Source organism: Elgaria multicarinata, chromosome 7, assembly GCF_023053635.1.
Source record: "Elgaria multicarinata webbii isolate HBS135686 ecotype San Diego chromosome 7, rElgMul1.1.pri, whole genome shotgun sequence".
NCBI lineage: Eukaryota > Metazoa > Chordata > Lepidosauria > Squamata > Anguidae > Elgaria > Elgaria multicarinata.
In genome coordinates, this window is record NC_086177.1 from 75,891,076 (window position 1) to 75,913,737 (window position 22,662).

The 22,662-nt window shown below is 40.3% G+C and overlaps 1 protein-coding gene across 1 annotated transcript in view; it reads right to left on the reverse strand.

Annotated features, from left to right (window-relative positions):
* Positions 1–22,177, reverse strand: part of UBE2W (ubiquitin conjugating enzyme E2 W) — a 29,005-nt gene extending 6,828 nt beyond the window's left edge. The window contains exons 1-4 of the mRNA XM_063130843.1: positions 22,060–22,177; positions 11,072–11,163; positions 1,854–1,956; positions 1,150–1,305 (exon numbers count right to left, since the gene is read on the reverse strand). Of these exons, the coding sequence (XP_062986913.1) occupies positions 1,150–1,305; positions 1,854–1,956; positions 11,072–11,163; positions 22,060–22,074 (366 nt within the window). The 5' untranslated portion in view covers positions 22,075–22,177. The remainder of the gene's footprint in view (positions 1–1,149; positions 1,306–1,853; positions 1,957–11,071; positions 11,164–22,059) is intronic.
* Between the last annotated feature and the right edge of the window lie 485 nt (positions 22,178–22,662).

The following is a 22,662-nucleotide window of genomic DNA, read 5'->3' on the forward strand; positions in this document are numbered from 1 at the left end:
CAAGGGATTCAACACTATTTCCTTTAGTTGGAATAAGGACATAGGCTTGTTTTTTTATTGTGGTACATGTGTTAATTGGCTCACTATTCCAACGATGTCGATGTTACCACCAAACAATGTTTTGTAAATGTTAGGAAAACTATCAGTGTCTGCACTTGATAAAAAAAAAATTTAAATTCCCTCTAACAACACAATATACATTTCCCATCCTTCCCAGTATCTGTACATGCATCACCAATTTGAGGTTAACATTTCATGCACCTGAGGAACTGGACAGTGTCCATGAAAGCTTATGCCACAATAAGTGTGTTAGTCTTTAAGCTGCCGCAAAACTCTGCATTGTTTTTGCTGCAACGGACTAAAACGGCTACCCCTATGGAAATAACTATTTCAGTAATTTGAATCCATATATACCCTACGCAATCATAAGGTTTATTATGCCAATCTCTCCTCTCTCATCTCACACTATCGCCCCGCTCGTGCTCTCCGCTCCTCTGATGCCATGCTTCTCGCCTGCCCAAGGACCTCCACTTCCCTTACTCGGCTCCTTCCTTTTTCTTCTGCTGCCCCTTATGCCTGGAACGCTCTTCCAGAACACTTGAGAACTACAAACTCAATCACTGCTTTTAAAACTCAGCTAAAAACTTTTCTTTTCCCTATAGCCTTCAAATATTGAGTTTGTTCTGACTCTATACTGTTAGCTTCACCCTACCCGGTGCCTGTTTACACTTCCCTGTGCCTGTTTGCATTCTCCTTCCCTCTTTATTGTTTACTACAACTTATTAGATTGTAAGCCTATGCGGCAGGGTCTTGCTATTTACTGTGTTATCTGTACAGCACCATGTACATTGATGGTGCTATATAAATAAATAATAATAATAATAATATTTATTGTATTACAATAATTTCCTTTGCTCTTTTCAAAACTTTTATCATTGTAGCAACTGATTCACCTAAAGAAGGACACATTTAAAAGTCTACACTGACTTAACCTTTAGTTCTAGGATACCACTCTCTTACCCTAGAGTTGCTAGACTATTTGGCATCCTTAGAAAAGTAATATTAATAAGTATCACAAAAACCTCAGCTTTAGAATGGGAGGTCTTCTTTCTGTCCCTTACTTTTTCAGTGCTATTTCTGAAGTCATACCTTTTCTTTGCAGCTGGAAAGCATGCTAATAATGCTAAGACAAACTGATTGCACTGAAAGAGCTGGAGACCAGTCTTCTGTTAGTATAGATAAACAGATATGACCATTGCTATAAACATGAGGATGAACAGGAATATTTTCACCAGTAAACATGACCTGAAAATAAAATAAAAATGCAATTAACGTTTCATTGACAAAGTATTTTCAAAAGCATATATCAGTTATGAAATATTTGATATTTAATAGGAAAAGATATAGTAGATCCAGACTTTATTAATGGAGTAGACCCACTGAAATCAATGGGACATGTTAATCATGATTAAATCTGGCTCCAACCCATTACCTATATAACATTTATATTTTATAACAGCCATTACACAAATTACATTAAAAAGGGCTAGGGGGTAATTAGGTGTTAAATTTATGGTTCTTACTCTTATTCATTTGATTTATACCCTGTTTTTCTATCAAAAAATCGCACTCAAGGCAGCTTACAAAACAATTAAAAATAGAATAAAACACATTAAAACACAATAAAACCAGAACACTAACAGAATAAGAACAGAACCTAACCCACAGATCCTCTTGTTGTTCTCTGAACAGTTAATACAACTAAGGGTCAACAAGTTGTGATCAATCTATATTCAACATTTACCATACAAACAACTTAAAATTTAAGCTAAACATATGACAGTGTAAATTACCTGAGGAGAGTCAAATGGATAACGACTACTAAATTTAAATAGCAGTTGAAATTTCTCCCCTTCATATAATGTTCCAGGAGCACCTTCCATGTCTACAATCCACCTTTGGAAATAAAATGGATTACAAAAGTGAAAAGACTTAAGAGTGATTTAATATAGTCACTCCAGAACACAGAATTGGCCAGTTCACACAACACAACAGCCTATCATGGGTTATTTACCTGCGAGGAGCTGTAGAGCATGCCAGTCACTATGATGAACATGTAAGGCCTGGCTAGGGGCTGCCGTGGCTTGTCATGTCCCAAACCCATGTGGCAGGTTATTTGAGGGTTAAAAATCCTTGCTTAATCCTAAACATACCATGATTTATGTGAGAGTTGCTCAGACAACACGACAAGCCACAGCAACCCCCAGCTGGGACTTGCATACTCATGATGGTGGTGGACATGTGATGGCGTCCTGAGCATTAATTAACCATGGTGAGCTGTCATGTCATCTGAACCAGGTCAATGAATAACTCAACATATCAGTTTTTGACAATCGTTGCAAATCGCTGTCCCTCACACTGAAAAGGCAAGGTGTTTAAAATAAATCTCAGTGTTTAAAAGGTGGTTTTCATTAATGCATAGCATTCTGATGATTACATTAAATGACAACAGCAATAATATATATATGGCTCAGATCCAGGTTATTTGAAAGACCGCATTCTCCCTTATGAGCCTGCCCATGCTTTGAGATCTTCTGGAGAAGCCCTTCTTTCAGTCCCACCATCTTCACGGGCATGCTTGGTGGGAACATGGGGGAGGGCCTTCTCGGTGGCTGCTCCAGTGCTTTGGAACTCTCTTCCCAGGGAAGCTAGACTAGCTCCCTCCTTGATGGGCTTTCGGAAGCAGGCTAAAACTTGTTTGTTCCAGTAGGCCTTTGGAGAATAATCTATCCCTCCATCTATGTTAATCGACTTATAATTTTGTTGTGTATTTTAAACATGTTTTTTCTTTTTTTCTTTTCAATGTACTTTTAAACTTTGTAAGGCTGCCTTGATGCCCAGTATTGGGCAAAAGGCGGGATACAATTAATTATTATTATTATTATTAGCATCCCTCTGCATGTGCTCCTTGGTCATGTCTAAAGAAAACACTGAATTGTGCTTTCACGCTGCAATCGTATTGCCACTTACCGGGGAGCAAAGCCCAATGAATTCATTGGGACTTCTTAATAGGCATGTATAGGATTGCTCAGTCAGTCTACTACTTCCTACCAGATGAACTCTGCCTGACATATTAGAAAAACCTATAGTATAGATTCAGGCTACTAATGATTATGAGTTTTTAAGAGCAGCAAATGCTGGATATTTCAGAGGGACGAAACAAAACTCAGGCAGGGATTGCCTTGCCAGGCTATTCAATTCCAAATCCAGCAATAACAAATAGATTTTCTTTTATTAGCAAATCTTGATCAGTCAGTGGTCCTGCTGAGGTCTCGCTCACTGTGTGGAATGAGGGAAGAACAGGGTCCATTAATATGATTGCTCTGTGGAAGCAAAGGCAGTGGTAGTAGCCAGGAGTAGCCAGGAGCCTTTTACCAACCAGTTGATACATCAGCTGTGACCCCATCTAGAGAAAGTGGACTGAGCCTCAGTTACAGTCAGTTACTAGATTAGATACATGCATACTAGACTATTGCAATACACTTTGAAGACAACTTGGAAATTTCAGCTGGTACAGAATGTGGATACTTGTATCCTTGTTGAAACTAGATGATCAGATCATATTCCACCAATTCTGTACCAGCTACACTGACTGCCAGTGTATTTCTGAGCCCAATTCAAATGCTGGTGTTGACCTTTAGAGGCCTAAGCCATTTGGGTCCAGGCTATTTGAAGGACTGCCTACACTCAATGAACCTGCCTCCACTTTATGATAATCTTCAGACGACGTACTTACTGGCCCACCACCAAGTAACGTCAGTGGGCAATTTTCAAGCTGTTTAAATTTTTCAATGCTTTTATAATTTTCTATTGGATTTTATTGTATTGCAAGGTGCCTTGGGAAGACCAATGTTCTTGAAAGGCAGCTAAGAAATATATTAATTAAAAATCATTTTGGCAAGTTGCTATTGACAGATCCTATTCTTGCTGAAATTGTCTGATGCTTTTTAAAACCTAGGTATACTATCGTATCAAAATAGTCCATATAAGGTACAGAGGTAAGCTTTAAAAGTTCTTGTTCTCTGCTTCTCTGGACCTCTAGTGCTCCTCACTTGCCCATTCCGTAACATATACTACAAAATTCTACAAGAATTCTAATAGTAGGGACCTTTCTACACCTAAGGATTATCCCAGGAAAATGGAGGGATCGTCCTTGCCTGCTCTTGGAATCCCCTGTGTGTCATTTGGATGCACAGGGATGATCCTGGGATGATCCCAGGAAAAAAGGCAGGTGTAGAAATGGCCTAAGTTAAGTATTAAGGGACTTCTGATTTGTCTCCTCCTCACAACACACCTCATGCCACCCCAAATCTGGTCTGTAAGGTACTTCAACACTCTAGAATAGGCTTTGTGGATGGGGAGCTGCAGGGGGTGGGCAAATCTGTTCTACTAACAGTGTCTATGGACATGATTGGATTTCATCAATTGTATCTTTTTCACTTCTGACACTAGTCCATGGCTCTTAGAGGCCCTATGCTAGTCCTCATCAGACTATTTTCTGATGTTATCGTCCCCTTTCTTTTTCAACTGTTACATTTTGTACTTCTGCATACCACAAGGTTTACTCAAGCATATTGATACTTCACTCCGACTTCTCAGCAGCCCCATTTTGGCACCAATCCTGCTAGCAGTCGATTACCAGAGTTAGCTATTAAAAGGAATTAGATGTTTAAAGTTTTCTCTTAAATGACTACCAAAATATATGCAGTTTGGGAACATGGCTGGCAGCAACAGCAAACACAAACAGAGAATTGGACCAGCTGCACAAGAATTAGAACCTGGATTTAAATACCAATATCCTGTATTCATACAGCCCAGGCCTATGCATATTTATGCAGGATTAAGTCCTATATTGTTCAATAGAAATACTTCCAAAAAGGTGTGCACAGGATTGCAGTTAGTACTTTTTGTACCAATTTTATTGTGTTCTTTTATTGTTTTATAATCCACTCATTCATACTGACGATATTGATTGACTTTATAATATTATCAGACATTTCAGGTAGTATACAGTATGGCAGCCTTTTAATAGGGGCAACTACTTAGGAAAAAAAAATTCCTATACTGACTGCAATCCTCTTCAGATACAATTCAAAGTGCATGTAAAAACATTTCTCACTTTTCAGGTCAATGTATACTAATATTTATTTAAAGAAGTTATAACAATAAAAAAGGACAGCGAAGAGCTCCAAAACAGTATCTCCTAACTGGGGAAATGGGCTTTAAAATGGCAAATGTGGTTCAATATAAGCAAGTTTGAAGTGATCCACATTGGGGAAACATCACACATAAGCTGAAGGGGTAAATGACCAGAAAAGGGGTCTTATGGTTATGGTGGATAACCTGATGAAAATGTCAACCCAAAGTGAAGCTGTTTTAAAAATGGCAAATTCCATTTTTGAGGTCATTAGGAAAGAAACTGAAAATAAAACTTGTCAATATAAAGCCTTTATGCAAATCTGACCACACTCGGAATATGTTGTATATTTCTGGCTACCACACATCAAAAAGGATATTAGAGAGCTGGAGAAAGTACATATAAGGGCAACCAAAATGATCAAGAGTCTGCAGCAACTGCCCCATGTAGCATGTGAGGCTTTTTGGCTTAGAAAATAGGCAAGAAAGGAAGGCATGCCAGAGGTGTATAAAATTATGTATAGTGTTACTAAAGTATTTAGGGAGATGATTTTCTCTCTCTCTCAAAATACTAGAACTGAGGATCATCCAGTGAAACTTCATGGGGAGAGATTCAGGGTGAACAAAAGGAGTTACTTCTTCATACAGCACATAATCAAACCATAGAATGCTCTATCACAAGATGTATACAAAGTCATGGACGGTAAGTCTCTCAATGGCTACCAGCCATCATGGAGGCAGTATGCCTCTGAGTACCAGTTGCTGGAGAAGGTGAATAGGAGGCTGCTATTGCGTTGATGTTCTGTTTGTGGGCTTCCCATAGGCATTTGGTTGTCCACTTGGAACAGAATGCTGCAGTAGATAAGCCTTTGGTCTGATCTAGCAGGGCTCTCCTTATATTCTTATGCCCTTACCCATATCTCAAATGATACTGACCTAACTCAGAATTTCTGACTACTACTTATTATGGATCATTTATACAGGAAGAATACAAAAAGAGAATAATTATGTTTTGCATTTATTTTAATGTACCATTTATCTCTTTTAAGAGCAGTAGCATTCATATCTGAAACTGAATTAAGTTTCTTCCCCTTCCCATTTTTAGTTTTTACACATACAAATAACATATACAAGCAACATATAATTAGACAATGAGGGGAAAATGGGAGGGATGATGAATAAGTAAAGAAAACCCTAAGTAATGGTGCACATTGCTGTTGTAGTCTACAGAGTTTATACTCTATGTTTTGTTTAAAAATTTCTGAGCAAGAGACTAGATCCAGATTTAGTCATAACTTAAAGTAGATCCACTGAAATAAATGGGGCTTAAGTTAGATTAGATCCATTGAAATCACAACAGGACATTTCTGGAAAGTTCACTGAAAGTGGAGGTGGCAAGCGGGTGGGAGGCAGTGCTTTAACTTTTGTACACCGCGCCAATTCCTGGGTTAAACAACTCAGGAATCAGCCATGACATGCAAACTGGGTCACATTCTGGATTCAACCCATTATTTCAAATTCAGCGCACATATCCTGGCAAACTCACACTGTGGCTTCTCTAGAGCACAGCCTCTTTTGCATGTCTACCTCACTCCACTTAAAAAAGCAGCATAGAATGCCTGTCCCTAGACTGTGTGATATATTTTCCTACAGCACAATTTTCTCAAAAAACCCTTTCCCCCCCCAAAAAGCAAGGAATTCATATGCGCACATAAATTTCTTCTGTACAAACTAACAAAAAAACACCCCTGCTGAACTGCAGAGAATTTTTTTTCTTGCCCAAGGCTTCATTTGTACTAGGACTCAGCAGGGATAGACTTTGGAATGTTTTCCATACTACGTTTTAAGTCCTGGAATGTGTGAAGTGACCATGTGGCAGAGTGCATTTCTCTTACTGAATAACTATATTTTATCTGTGGTGCCCCTTTATTCCTGATGTGTTTCAGAACTAATTGAACTGCTAAACTTCTCAGGATTGGTGATCAAAAAACTTTCTGTCAGGGGTGTAGACCTCCTCCAATATTAAGGGTGAGCAGATTAAACTGATTTACTTAATCGTTAAGAGTTTCCTTCAGAAAGAGTTTTTAAAGATGTTTCGGAAATAAAGGATACTGATTTTCTATACACTTATTTGTGTGTCTGCATAGTTTGCCATGTACTGCATACAATTTTACAAGTTTTGTTATGTATTATTTTGGGCCTGTTCAGAAGACACCTTAAACCATGCTGGTTAAGGCTTTTGGTTAAGCAGCAGGATTTAAGGTGTCTTGTGCAATGCGTTTTGCTAAACCCTGCTCACTCACTAATGACAGTCGGACCGTCAGCAGCAGGGTTAGCGGCTCTAACCGTGGCTTAAAGTGTTGCGTGTGACATCACAGCTTGTGGTTACTGCTAACCCCAGAAAACCACAGTTTTGCCAACCACAGAGCCTGAAGTGTTGTTTGAACAGGCCCATTATGTTGTATCAAGCCTATTCTGCACTCCAATACACCCCAAAACTCCTCTCTTAGGATTAAGGATCTAGGCAATATATGTGGCATGACTTTTGCTCAGGCCTAGAGATGTGAAGGCCCGTAAAAATTCGGGGGGGGGGGGGAAGCTTTTTTTCTGAAGCCTTGTTTTTTTCCAAAAAATTGGAAAAAATGAAAAAAATTAAGAAAAAACCGATTACGGGATGTTTTATTTTAGCATGATGAATAAAATGTTTAAGAAAAGGTGTTCAGATATTTATTTCTGCAAATGATTTCTAAAAACTGTACAGTATCAGATTATTACAATTTCTTATGCACCAAGGACAAGCAAGTCCTAGTTTGCAAATTGAGACTACAGCTCTCAAATGCAAGAGCAAGATGCATTTCTGCCTCTAGGGGGCACTGCCATTGAAACAGAGACTAGTGATAACCATAGGTCAGAAAATGAGTCTGATTAAATTTCATGCATATTCACTGAATCTTGCCCCCCTTTTTTTTCCTCAGTTCTTTTTATGGGAATGGGTGCTTTATGTCTTGACACTGGCGGACTAGTGGAGACAAAAATAATTTTCTTTGTTACTAATGTTGGTGGTTTCTTCTGTTGTAGTTGTTTTTAATAGGTTTTTTTTTCCTTTTTTTTTTCCTGCTATTCATAAATTGGCAGAACCAAAGAGGTTCCTTACAGTTCAGGTGTTCCTAACAGTTCAGGAGCTTGTAGCTCCATTGGTTACAAAAAAAAGTAAAAACAGTAAAAAGTAAATTAAATTTGTAATAATTGTTTGAATATACTGGTATTTTTTTAATATACCAAACATAACAATTTTTTGCCAAACCAACTTGGACATGATTACATTTTATGTTCCTAAAGTAACAAAGTGACTTTCAATCTGTAAAAAGTGCTAATATTGCATTATTTCAATTTTCCTGAAAATTTCCATTCCCCCCCCCCCCCCCCCGAAAACCCTAGGAAAAAAACCCGGCTTTTTCCATGGCTTCAAAATTTCCAGAAATTTTACATCTCTACTCAGGCCTGAGTCCAAGAACCTCTCTTTAGAAATTCAACCAGTTGCCAAAATAATCTGCAGAAAACATAGTTATTTTCTACAAAGTCTGTTCCTGGTTTTCCCTTTTGTCCCCTGAATCCAGCTCTGGGAACTGCACATGGAGATCTGAATCCTGGATGCAATGATCCAACAAGGGACGCATACATCAGGGTGAACTTAAGCTACATTTTAATACACAATTACAATTGGGCCCCTAATATCAGATATTAAATGTTAGATATGTAAAACAATAAAAGCGAGTGATATGCATAGTTGATCATCCTGTTTTAAATTACACTATACTGGCCGGGGATTAAAATACTGGGTTCCTTTTCATTTTGATTTATTTTCCAAATGAAGAAGAAGCAAAGCACCAGCTTATGGAAACACAGTCTAATTTACTAGCATTTATTATATGACTATGTGAGCCACCCTGAGAGCTTTCAAACTGAAGGATAACATATATTTTTAAAAAACAGTAATTAAGATTGAATTTGCCTATAAGTGGAAAAAGCCTCAAATATCAACTGCAGTCTGTCAAATACCACTTCAATGCATTACAACCAGCAGATAATACAAACCAGAGCACAGCAAAAACAGAAGTTAATACACCAACACTAGCAGAAGAGGTGAATGGTGATGATGTGGTTCTGATCATTGTTGGTGGAGGTTGGGCAAGCAGGTAAGTGAAGGGTGAGAGGACAAAGCTTTGTGGAGATGACAAGTATGAAAACAGTAACAGCACACTAGAAGTTTTTTTTTCTTCCCTCAAGGCTATGGCTCATTTTATTTGCTATAAGAAAAACTGTTCTGTGTTAAGACCTTCGTAACAGGTGTTATTTATCTGTCCTGACTGTAAGACACAGAACAGTTTGACTGCTGACGGAGAGAGAATGAACGCGACTGCGGTTTTGTAAGAAATATCCAGAAGGTTTTAAATTTATAATTACTTATAAATTACTTAAAAAGTAATTTATTTCATTGTACAGCTTCTGACAAAGGATCTCCGGATCCGAAGCGTTGAGTGTTGTACAAGTTTGGTTGAAAGTTTTTGTGAACATTTTTATATTTTTATATTTCGGATGAAAATAAAGAAATTTATTTTGACATTTCTTGGCACCAGAGCTAGTAGCCTCTTTTTCTTATAGCATTTTCATGGTGCTTTCCCCCTCTTTTTCCTCAACTCATTTTGTTTGCTGCCTGCACTCCACCCCAGCCAGTTCAAGAGCAGAATTTCTGGGGTACATGCAACTTTAAAAATAAATAAAATTGAAAGTTTATATTAAACCATTTTGAATTCTATATGTGAATGTGCAATTACCAACATGCTGTACTTTGACAAAGATTATGAATACTTTACAATGTACAATGAGGATTCAAGTTTTCCAGAAGGAAGTTCAAGGTTATTATAAACCAGTATCTCATGACCTGAACTTGTTATTTGGAGAAAAGACTGAAAAGTTCTCAAAAGTAACAAAACTATCAGAGCCATTCTTTCCTGAGAGATGCTCTTTTTAATCATATCTCCAAGTGGGCAATGTTTATACCTAAATCCTTGGAAGCCAACATCAATGCCCCTCCACCCAAGCACTGCAAGTAGGTTTCTAATTCAGTGATCCAGTACTGGGAATTGTGTCAACAGCTCCATTCAACTCAGCCAAACACACAGAGACACAAACAGACATATCTTATATAAGAATACAGTACTGTAAAGCTTATTACTAGAGATCTACCAGACTGATTTTGCTTACCTTTGTTTTAAACTGAAGCTTGAGCAGTGTAGACATATATTTTTTTGAAAGTTCAAAAAAGTTCAAAGCTCGAGCTTTAATAGCAATTAATTTTCTCCAAGCCAAACAGGCAGGGCAGCCCCTCCACTATCAGGATGATGGACAGCCCAGCTCGACCAATCAGTATGGCATGAAGGTTGGCCAATTGGGTTTTGCGAGGGAGGGGATTCACTATGCATGAGCCCTATTCAAGAGCCCCTATGTGGTGAGGGGACTGAGAGGCAAAAAGGCAGGAAAAAGGACTACTAAAGCCCATGATGACATGGGCTTTACATTAGTATAATAGAGTACAATTGCTAAGTGGCTTTTCCTTTTAAAAACCTGAACATTAGTTGAATCTTTCTGTACAGAAGTAAACTCTGGGAGTAACAAAACAAGGGCAGCTGTGTAAATTGCATACTAATTGTATATCAGTTTGCTACACCACACTTATAAATATAATCAATGTATATGGATGTATCAGAAAATGTATGTTTGACTTTTTGTAAGCAATACATTATCCAGAAAAAAAATCATCATATCCATTTTCAATTTCAGTTAGAACAGAAGTTATGAAAATGTAGACACTCACTGTGTAATTGAATTTTGTACACTCTTTTCATTCAAGGTCATTCCTGGTGGTGGATCATTCTGTAAAGCCAATAGCTCTTTCTGTAGCCTCTTCTAAAAAACAAACGTAATTTTTAAAAACATTTCAACAAGTATATATTCCTTAAACTTCCTGCTTTTTAGTACACGTCATTGCTAAGCAACACCCGATGTTGCCAAACAAGACAAAACATAAATTACCATATTCATTTTATTTAAAAAGATCCAAACTGACATTGCATTATTTCTAAGCCCCTGCTCTTTAGTTTTATATCTTGAGTGGCATTTCCATTTTTAGAAACAACTCCTGGTATACTGACAAGTAGGCCAAGTTCCTTTCCCTTCATACTATGAATTCTAGATAATGGTGCAACATTAAAGTTTAGCTGTAGAGTAATATTCAAAGTGATGAGCCAGCTTCCCAAAATATGAAATTATCTTATATAGTCAAAAACATAATTGTTGGGATCCACAGAACTAGAGCACTAGATCCACACAACTAATTGCACTTGAGGCTTGCACTCCCAAGTAGCAGCCATGCCTGCCATATGGGAAACCACTTTAGAATCATATGGGACTGCCGCTCAAAGAAAAAGAAACTTTGCTAATAATGCTCAAGCACTTTGGAGTGCCTTGAATATCACTTTGGAGTCTAGTCAATATCTGGAGATTCTCCTTTCCCCCCTCTAATTTATGTCTCAGATGGACCATTTTCAAAAATGAGTGCTAGACTTTTTTTAAAAAAAAATCAAAATTAAACTAAGTACTCTACCAATAATTTTAAGACTATACACAGCAAACTTAATGAGCAACTGCTAAGTATTCATGAGTTAAGTTAAAAACACAATTTTATAATTAATTTCATCTGCCCCTAATATTATTTATACAGAATAATTATGTACTTGTACAGTACAACTTCAAAAAGATTAATAACTAGGCTTGATTCACATACTTTCATATAGAGATTTACTTCTGAGTAAACATGCATAGGATCAGGCTATTAATGTGACGTCACCAGGAAGTGATTTCCGCACATTAATTTTTTCTTCCCTGTGGGGAAGCAGCAGCGAGGGAGACAGGAGCAAGCAGAGAGACCAGCAGGGCCTGCTCCAGTTGGAACCCTCCCCCCACAAGGGCTAATGGACATCTTGACACTGTGGGGAAGAAGTGAGGAAGACAGGAGCAGGTAGAGAAACCATCAGAGCCTGCTCCAGTTGGAACCCCCATCCCCACCGGGCTAATTGACATCATGATCCTGTGGGGAAGAAGGAGCTGCTGGTCTTCCCCTCCTTTGGGAGATGAGAGGGGAGAGCAGGGCCTTCTCACTAGCCCTGCTGAACAGTCTCCTTGATCTCTTTTTCGTTTACCCCTCTTCCCTCCCCACCCCTTTTCCCGTGTGTGTCATGTCTTTTTTAGAATGTCAGCCTGAGGGCAGGAGACTGTCTTCTTTACTGACTGATTGTAAGCTGGACTGGGAGCCCTTTTGGCTGAGGTGCAGGATAAAAATACTATAAATAAATAAGTTGCATGAATGCACTGTCAGTTGTGCAAAGTGGTATTTACAATCTTCAGTGCCAAAGCAAAAAGTTGAAGACTATGATTGGGTACAAATAATGGGAAATTGGGTGAATGTGATCTCTTTTTCCTTATACACAATTGGGGAAAAAACTACCTAAGTATCAGGGTGTTTTTCAGTGGTCATTCAATGATTCAATATCGTTAACATGCATAGGACATGAAGGAAAAAAGTCAACAGTTCAAGCATGAAAAATGCAGCTACATTATACACAGTGATACAGAAATCTAGAAGTACAAGAGAACTCCCCAAAAACGAGGAGGGGAGTAAGAGAGAGATGCAAAACAACTTCATAAATACTGGTATTTCTGCTCCACTTAAAAGAGCAGGAAGCCTAGAGCAGCAGGAAAGCATTCTTCATAGGCACTGCCCTTGATCATTCTCATACTAGGGAGATTATAGGGGTAAAACAATGAAATCTGAGCCATCACCACAGCATGACTAGATGGAAATGAAGAGTACTGCACAGTGAAACGAGAAGAAGAAGAAAAAGAAGCAGAGCTGGCATAGTAATCACTAACACACAGTGATTCTTCTCATTTCAGGTACAATATTTTAATTGTGGAAAGACATTGTGAATTTTCTGACAATTGACAGATATCTATGCATTTTCAAAGATTCCAAAACATAACTGCAACTTATTACAGTGTATATTTTCACATCATTTAGATAAGGGATGAAGAAACTCAAGCCCAGAGGCCAAATCCCGCCCTCCTGGGGTCCCAATCTGGAACTCCAGAGTTCCCCAGATGGCTAATCAGTAGGCTAATTAGCAAAAAGAACTTTTTAAAAAAGGAAATGATAAACAAGATGAATTACTACAAGTCTCTGTAAAAAACAAAGGGCACGTTCAGACAACACGTTAAGCCATGGTCAGGCCGCTAACCCTTTTGCAGCAAATAGTGAGTGTGTTTAAATTGTGTTCTATGTAGCCACCATGGTTAGGAATGGTTCACATGACATGCTAAGTCATGGTTCACACAACATGTTAAGCCATTTAGCCCAAAATGCTTAACTATTGTGGCTTAGCATGTCATCTGAACAGGGTCAATTTCATTATAAAACAATTTGGCCATAATGAACTGCACAAAACTATGGCAGCTTTAAAATACAGGGGCAAATTGAAAAGTACACTAGAAGTTATTTTGTTATGTATTATGCCTCAGTCTACAACACAGGATATCTCTATCTTCTTGACTTAGATCTACTACATTCCACATACTTTATTAATAAATCTTCATTACTTTCAAATGCAAACCAATTCAGGCACAATCCATCCCCATGTAAGGATACAGCATCCATGTGTGGATAGGTAAATAGAACTCTGTCCCCTTTGGAGACCTATCTCAGCATGTGAACATGGGCAGCACAATAGGCCCCCATCTTATGGAATTCCCTGCCTCTGGAGGTCAGGCAGGCGCCAACTTCGTATTCCTTCTGGCGTCTCCTGAAAATGTTGTTGTTCCAGGAAGCCTTCCCTTAATGACCAGCCGTGGTTTATTTTGCACTTCATTTCTTTTAAAAATATACTTTCAATGTGTTTTTATTCTGTTTTTACTCTTATTTTATTTGTCCACTGCTCTGAAATTCTGAATGGGGAGCAGTACATAAATATTGTAAATAAATAAATAAATTATAGAGAATGGGAGATCTGTGAAGGTCTGACACAGATCCCTATCCCCACCCCCACTCCCTTCATTGGTTATGTTACTCAACCTCAGAAATTCAAGTAGCCTGTTTCAGCAGAGGGCAAGTATTGAATGGGGGATATGACAGATGTCTGGGCTTCCCATTTCCTGGACTACCCAGCATACTGTTTACAAGTGTGCATGCAGGGGGTGGGGTGAAAGAGACAGGCTCTGTTGAGTGCTTTGGGATCCCTTCACATGAGCACAGTGTACTTATGTAGGCAAACTGCTGGAATGATGAGTTTCAGAAGAATAGAGGGAGCTTTGTGGGGATTTCCAGAAATGACATGCTTATCCCCCAATGTTTATGTAGGGAATTGTTACGAAAATTATATACAGCACACAGAGGTTGCCCTAGTTCAGAAGCCTGCAAAATTGCAGATGGATAGGTGCAGTGTTTTTGTGGAAGGAAACTGCTTAAATTTAGAGTGGGTGTGTAAGTAATTCACGTTCCTTTATCCTCCTGCATGTGTTTGGATAAAGGGGGAGGGGGACTGGCATTATATGAAAATGGCATGCCATAGGGATGTTTATAGGCAAGAAACCTGCAAAAATTCAGAAGGATAGGTGTTTCATTCAGAAGGTATGATGAATGAAAAACAGCTAAGACTTCTTCTTTTCCTTTCTTTTTTGTTTTCTGCTCAATTGGCATCAAAGTCACAGAAAGTGTAACAGGACAGCTGTGATGATGGAAGTGGAGCATACAGAAAGAGAAAGACTTGAACATCTCACATTTCTCAAGCAAACACCAAATGCTACAGCTTCCCATGTCCTGCAGTTTCCACCAAACTTCTTTTAATGCTCTTGTGAGAAAGAATTAGCAAAGAGCTGTCATACATTAATTCAACTTCGTTCTACCAAAGCATTGAGACTGGAGAGTGCTGTGGTAAAACCATTTACTGTGATTCATCCTCTTTCATGGTCCAGGAGATCATAAGCAATCACTTCCAATTTTAAACAAAGTACAGTTCCTTGTGATTGCCAAACTCAGGTCTTAGCTAGACGGGGGTTTATCCCGGGGCGAACCCTGGGATCATTCCTGTGCATCCACATGATGCACAGGGGATCCCGGGATCAGGGAGGAATCATCCCTCCCTTGCCCCGGGATCTCGCCCTCCACTTTGGCACCAGTTTTTCCGCGGTCTTGGGCTGAGCCTGAGACCACGGAACGTGTGGCCTGTTGCCGCAGGTTGACCGTGCATGGGGCACAGTACTCCTCAGGAGCACTGCGTCCATCAGGTGTTGGGTGTGGGGAGTGGGAATTTAAATTATTTTTTAAAAAAACCACTTACCTTTAGCGCACGAGCGTTCGTGCGCTCCTTCCGCTTTAAAAAATAAAAAAATAGCGGATGCGACACCTCTCCTGCTGAGGTCGTCACGTGTCACGTGTAGACATAGGAGGGATCTCGCGATAAACACATTGCGGGATCTTCCCTCCTCTGTTGCGAGCTAAAAGGTAGGTCTAGCTAAGGCCTCAGGGAAATGTGGTTTATGAAATTATGGTTTCAAAACAAGCCATGATCTGAAAATACAGATCCTACTTGTTCTCACTAATTATTATATAAACAAGCTGGTACTAAAAGTCACAGGAAACTGGGGGTTTTTTAAACTTGGAAGCAAAACCTTCCAATTTCCTTTTCATGAGTGTAAAAGATGCTCAAGAAAGCTCATTCCCATTCCATTTCCCATAGTATCTGAACAGGGTCTAAACCTATTTGATTTCACAAACCCAAGTAAGTATAACAATTATTAGTATTTTCTCTCCAGAATGGATTAGACTTTGGCATGTATCCCAATCCTAAACAGCACTGACAGCAGACACACAAAAGCACTTAGGAATGGGCTAGCATATTATCCAACATTAGTATTTGGTTAGCATTTCATCCTGCTAAGATGTGTCACCATTATTTTAAGTCATTTCCCTGCAGGTGTGTTTGATAAAAGGATATACATCAGGTGCTTTTTTATGACACAGTTAAGGCCAAGAGATTATTTATCCTAAGCCATTTAGCAAGCTTCATGGCTGAGTGGCTATGTGTATCAATGCTCAAAAACTCATCAACTGCCCCCAAATTAATCCACATCCTCCTTAGAAGGTATCTCCTATTGCTCGAAGTAGTAAAATGGATTATGAAACACATACTAGGACTGTTATTTAAACTGCTATTTTAATCTTTAAGCATTAAACTTGCATCATGCAATTCATGCATGCAATACAAGATTTTTTAAAAAAATGTTTCACCCTCTTCTAGGTAGTTAAACTGTTACAGTGCCATAGAAAATGTAACAATTTCCAAAGGAGTATCCCTGTTATTTATTTATTTATTTATTTATTGGTATATGGTATGTGTTAGGGGCCCCAACAGTTATCAGTGCACTTCAATAATGTTATAAAGCAGTAGTGTGGCTCCTGCCTCTTATTTATTTATTTATTTATTTAAGGATTTTTATGCCGCCATTCAGCCAAAATAGGCTCTCACGGCGGCTTACAAAAGTATTTCTTGACAGTCCCTGCCCACAGGCTTACAATCTAAAAGACATGACACAAAAGGAAAGGGGATTGGGAGGGAGGAGGAGGATTATATACTGCTTTCATACTGCTATGTCCTGCTTGGTGTAAATCTGACCCAAGTCTCTTTATAAAAAATGTAGAACACTGTTAGGTATACAACTTTAACTAATGTTTCTTTCTTGGGGAGTTTATTGCTATTAAATATCTAAATTACAAAAATGCAATTGTTAGAATATTTCATTCAATGAATTCTGCACTAAGTGAATGGAATCTCTATTCCAAGTAGTCAAGAGTGTTCCATAATGCTATACAGATACATATGCTAGAAATAAACAATGCTTAATCCATTACCTTGTTTCTCTGATCAAACTGCCAAGGGAAAAAAATTGAATCTTAGCGTAATATATGGCAGTTTAATAAATACCCTGGGCAGAACGGATTCTACAATAAGAAACAAGAAATACAATGGGTTCCACCAATGTCAAAAATTTATCAAGAAATAGATGAAGAAAATAGAACAAGTGCAACAAATTTCTAGCTTGATTAAAAGTTTTTTTTTAGTAGTACTTTTGTCATCGCAGAACTGAGAACCTTACATCCAATCTGAAAGTGCAATTCTTCACACATAAGAACATAAGACGTGCCATGCTGGATCAGACCAAGGGTCCATCCAGTCCAGCACTCTGTTCACACAGTGGCCAACCAACCATTGGCCAGGGATGAACAAGCAGGACATGGTGCAATAGCACTCTCCCACCCATGTTCCACAGGAACTGGTGCACACAGGCTTACTGCCTCGAATACTGGAGATCACACAACCATCAGCGCTAGTAGCCATTGATAGTCTTCGCCTCCAGGAATTTATCCAACCCCCTTTTAAAGCCATCCAAATTGGTGGCCATCACTACATCCTGTTGTAGTGAGTTCCATAATTTAACTATGCGCTGTGTGAAGAAGTACTTCTTTTTATTTGTCCTGGATCCCCCACCAATCAGCTTCATGGAATGACCCCGGGTTCTAGTATTTTGAGAGAGGGAGAAAAATGTCTCCCTATCCACATTCTCCACACCATGCATAATTTTGTACACCTCTATCATGTCTCCCTTTAGCCTCCTCTTTTCCAAGCTAAACAATCCTAGTTGATGTAACCTTCCCTCATAGGGGAGATGCTCCAGCCCCTTAATCATTTTAGTTGCCCTTTTCTGCACTTTTTCCAGCTCTATAATATCCTTTTTTAGGTGTGGTGACCAGAACTGTACATAGTATTCTAAGTGTGGTCACACCATAGATTTGTATAAGGGCAGTATGATACTGGCCGTTTTATTCTCAATTCCTTTTCTTATAATGCCTAACATGGAGTTTGCCTTCTTTACAGTGGCAGCTCACTGGCGGATATTTTCACCGAGCTGTCCACCACAATCCCAAGATCTCCTTCTTGTTCGGTCACCACCAGCTCAGATCCCATTAGGTTATACTTGAAGTCTTTTTTTTTCTTTTTTTTTGCCCCAATGTGCATTACCTTGCACTTGCTTAAATTGAACTGCATCTGCCAGTTGGATGCCCACTCTCCCAGATATCCCTTTGGAGCTCTTCACAAACCCTTTGTTTTTTAACAACTTTAAATAATTTGGTGTTGGCCACTTCACTGCTCACTCCTAATTCCGATCATTTATGAACAAGTTGAAAAGAACTGGCCCTTATACCGATCCATGTGGGACCCTGCTATTTACTTCCCTCCATTGGGAGAATTGACCATTTATTCCTTCTCTCTGCTTTCTGTTCTTTAACCAGTTACTGATCTGTAAGAGGACCTCTCCTTTTATTCCATGACTACTAAGTTTATTCAGGAGTCTTTGGTGGTGGATTTTATCAAAAGCCTTTTGGAAGTCCAAGTAAACAATGTCCACCAGATCCCCCGTCTACATGTTTGTTGACACTCTAAAATAATTCTAGTAGATTAGTGAGACAGGACTTGCCTTTGCAGAAGCCATGTTAATTCTTCTTCAGCAGGACCTGTCCTTCTATATGCTTACTAATTTTGTCTTTAATAATGCTTTCAACCAATTTACCTGGAACAGATGTCAAGCTAACTGGCCTGTAATTTCCTGGATCTCCCCTGGATCCCTTTTTGAAAATTGGTGTTACATTGTTACAGTCCTCTGGTACAGAGGCTGAGCTTAGGGACTTGTTGCATATTTTTGTGAGGAGGTCCGCAATTTCATATTTGAGTTCTTTATATATATTAAGTAGTTTGCCCCAATGAGTTCAATGGGACTTACTCCTAGGCAAGTGTGTATAGGATGGAGCCATTTGCATAGTGTGAAAACTAATTAACTAAATAAAAAAACTAAATAAAAGTTAGCTGTATAACAAAGAAAAAAGAACCCCCAAAAAGCATTTGTTTGTCTTTCTGTGTAGCATGAATCACTGTCATAGCTTGTGCATTTTAAAAACAATATTCTCTCACTGCTTCAGTGCAATTCTGTAAGTCAGTTTTCTAAAATGTCAGCACATTAAATAAAACCAGACTGGAGATTCAAATTGGAGATGAACAAGTTCCTTAGACTTCTGTCTGTCAATCTGTTCAAAAAATGTTATATTATATTAGTGTTCTATTCAGCCTTGCTCTAAATAAGGGGTGCACATACCATGCTGCAACAAGCCCCCCCACAATAGTGGTTTGACCCTCTGACCAACTACTGAATTCTTTCTCCCAGCAATCTTGCTACAGATAGCTCTTTCTTTGCTGGTAGCTGCAGAAGGAAAGAATAATCTATATCAGTATCACTGGCGTAGGGGTTGAAGAGAAGTTTCTCCATGTCATCCCACAGTAATCCTCATACTGATTACGCTTTCCCCACTGGTGCTAGCAATGAGGAAAGAATGATCGGTTATCAGGCCCAGAAATTTATGCACCCCAGCTATAAAGAGTTAAAATTTATATTTACATATTTATATAAACACTTGCATGTTGTCTTTTCACTCTGGGCCAGTTAACACAACATGAAAACTCATTGTGGGAGCTTTAGTGCATGCTGGTTACTATTATGAATATATAAGCCTGATTAGGGTTTGCACTGGCCTGTTATGTGGCCCAAACCTGGATGGCAGAGGGTATTTGAGGATTAAACATTATCTGTTTTAGGGTTATGCAAGGATTGTTTAACCCTCAAATAGCCCCTGCTGCCTGGGTTTAGACAACATGACAAGCCATAGGAACTCTCGGTTGGGGCTTGCTTATTCATAATGACAGCTGGAAAGCACCAGTGTCCCAAGGGATAATTAACCCATTGTGATGGTCATGTTCAAATCAGATTTATATAAACCGAAGGCAGACTCCAGATGTTTGTTTGGCAGTTTTTCATAATAAGTATGCTATTTGACAGTATAGTTAACTTGTTTCAAGTTACTTCTAACATTTTAACATTAATTTTAAGTTTAAAATCTACAAGAACTCCTGTGGTACCTTAAAAACCAATTGTGTATTGTAGCATGAGTTTTCATAGCCAATAACTATTTTATAGGATGATGCACTTGTCATTTGAAGTGGTCACATTTTACTTTATCTCCATGCCATAAATCTTTTAAAAATATTCTAGAAAAAGCGGAAGAAAAATGTTTATTTGTTCATACAATTCATATTTTATTTATTAATTTATCTAGCATCTTTCCTAAAGTGCTGCATGTACATTATTTCAGTACCCTTTAAAACAATACTATAATGTAGAGAGAATGGTAGGAGACAAACTGGAGGAGTAACTGGTTGAGGTGAGATATGAACTGGAGTCTTCACCACTTTCAAATCTCATTCTCAATATGAAGTCTAGGGCAGGAGTGGTCAGAATGTAGGCCAGGATCTACTGGTAGATCACTGATTTGCAGCAGCTTGCTGGATGACCAATAAAAGTTTTGACTATCAACAGTAAAACTAAAGGCTTCCCACCACCATGGGGGGGGGGGGGGGGGAAATGTTAGGCTGTTCGAATTCCTGATCTGCAGTCATTCACATGTAGATTTGTATGTGCATATGTAGGTCATCACATACCAGTGTGTGGCACAGTGAGTTAGGTACAGCTGTCATATTGAGCCTAGCTCTGTCCCCACCAGCCACTATTTTGAACTTCTCTCAGTTGATGGGCTCTGAGATTCTAGTGAAGTAAGAAGAAGGAGTAGATTCTACAAGCCTGAGGTCTACACACATACGGTCCAGGGGACCAAAAACCATAAGTAAAAACCCAAAGTGTCTGCCAGAGAAAGACTGGCTGAAGTGGCGACTGCACAGCGACTGCCACTCCTAATAAAACCAAACATACAATGACGCATGCTTGAAAGAATGGGAGAAGGACACTGATATGACTTTCCACATTTCCCCACGCTGAGTGACCCCCGTTGTCTATAAATCCTCTCACATCCACACCCCTCTCAGCAACCCTATATGGAAAAGGACTACGGGAAGAGAGAAAAGTTCCAGAGAAAACGAATTATGAGGACAAATCCACACACACGGAGCCACTGAGGTGCGAAGAGACCTGTCACGGCAAGCAGGCCGCGTAGCGTCTCTTCCCACAACCACCGCCAGCCAAGCCGTGCCCAAGCCCAGAGCCACACCTAAGGCGGAGCCGGGGCCGCCGCCGCCGCGCACCTGCTCCTCTTCCTGGGGCGACCCTAACCTGACGCGGCCTCGCCTCGCCTCGCCCCGCGCTCTCACGCTCACTCGCCCCAGGGAAAGTAGCAGCTCTGCTGCCTCATCTGCCGTCCCTTCTCCGGCCAGCCGGCAGAGCGACGGTTTCCGCCTGGCCTCTCCCAGCCCCTCAGTCCTCGTCTCTCAGCAGCCTCTTCCTCCTCCTCCGACGCCGCCTCCTCTTCAGGGCGAAGTTCCTCTCACAGCGCCCCCCGCTCCCTCTCCCCACCCGCCGGCTCAGGAGACGCAATAGCGGCAGCTGTCGCTGGCGCTGCCGCCCCCTCTAAGCCGCATCCACAGGAACCAGCGCAGAGAGGAAGCGCCTCAGCTCCAACCGTCACCAACCCCTCCTCCGCTGCCCCGAGAGCCGCCGCCGCCGCCGCCAGCAGCGCTGCCCTTCTTCCCCTTCGCCGCCGTCGTCGCCTTCTTCCTCTTCTCGCCCAGCCCCGCTCGAAAGGGAGCCACCTGGGGGACTAAAGGACGCACCGCCCCAGCCCCACCGCAGGCTACTCACCTGCATGGACGCCATGATGGATCCGCCTCCCCACCCCCGTCCCCTTTCTGCGCCGCCGGCCGGGACCGGGAGAGACGCAGCGCGGCGGCGGCGGCGGCAGCGCCGGCACCCTTCCCTCTGCTCTCGCTCGGCTCCCCACGCCCCACCGTGGTCACGTGGCGGCTCCGGCCGTCCCGAGGAGAGCGCGCGCATGCGCCGGAGAGCGCTGGCCGCGGTAGGCTCACCTCCAGGTACGGGGACGGTGCCGAGCGGGGCTTTGGCGATGCTGAGACTCCTCCGCTCCGCTTTTTTTTATTATTATTATTTCAAAAGTCGAGCTGCTCTGTCCTTACGGGCGCCGTGGTTGGTTTCCTGAGACCATACTCAAACCGTTGCTATCTGCTTGCAATTGTTTTTCCCTCTTTTAAAACCCCTCAGTCACATCAAATTGACGTTCAAGGCGGCTTACAATTAAACACACGCAGACACTAGCCATCTCGTGTAGGCCTTGAGTTCCTTTACTGGGTGCACTTTTACGGTCAGAGGAAAACTGCATGATCTTTAAAGCGAAGGTAGTAAACTGAGAGGAAAAACTAACACATTGCGGTTGACAGCTGGAATCTT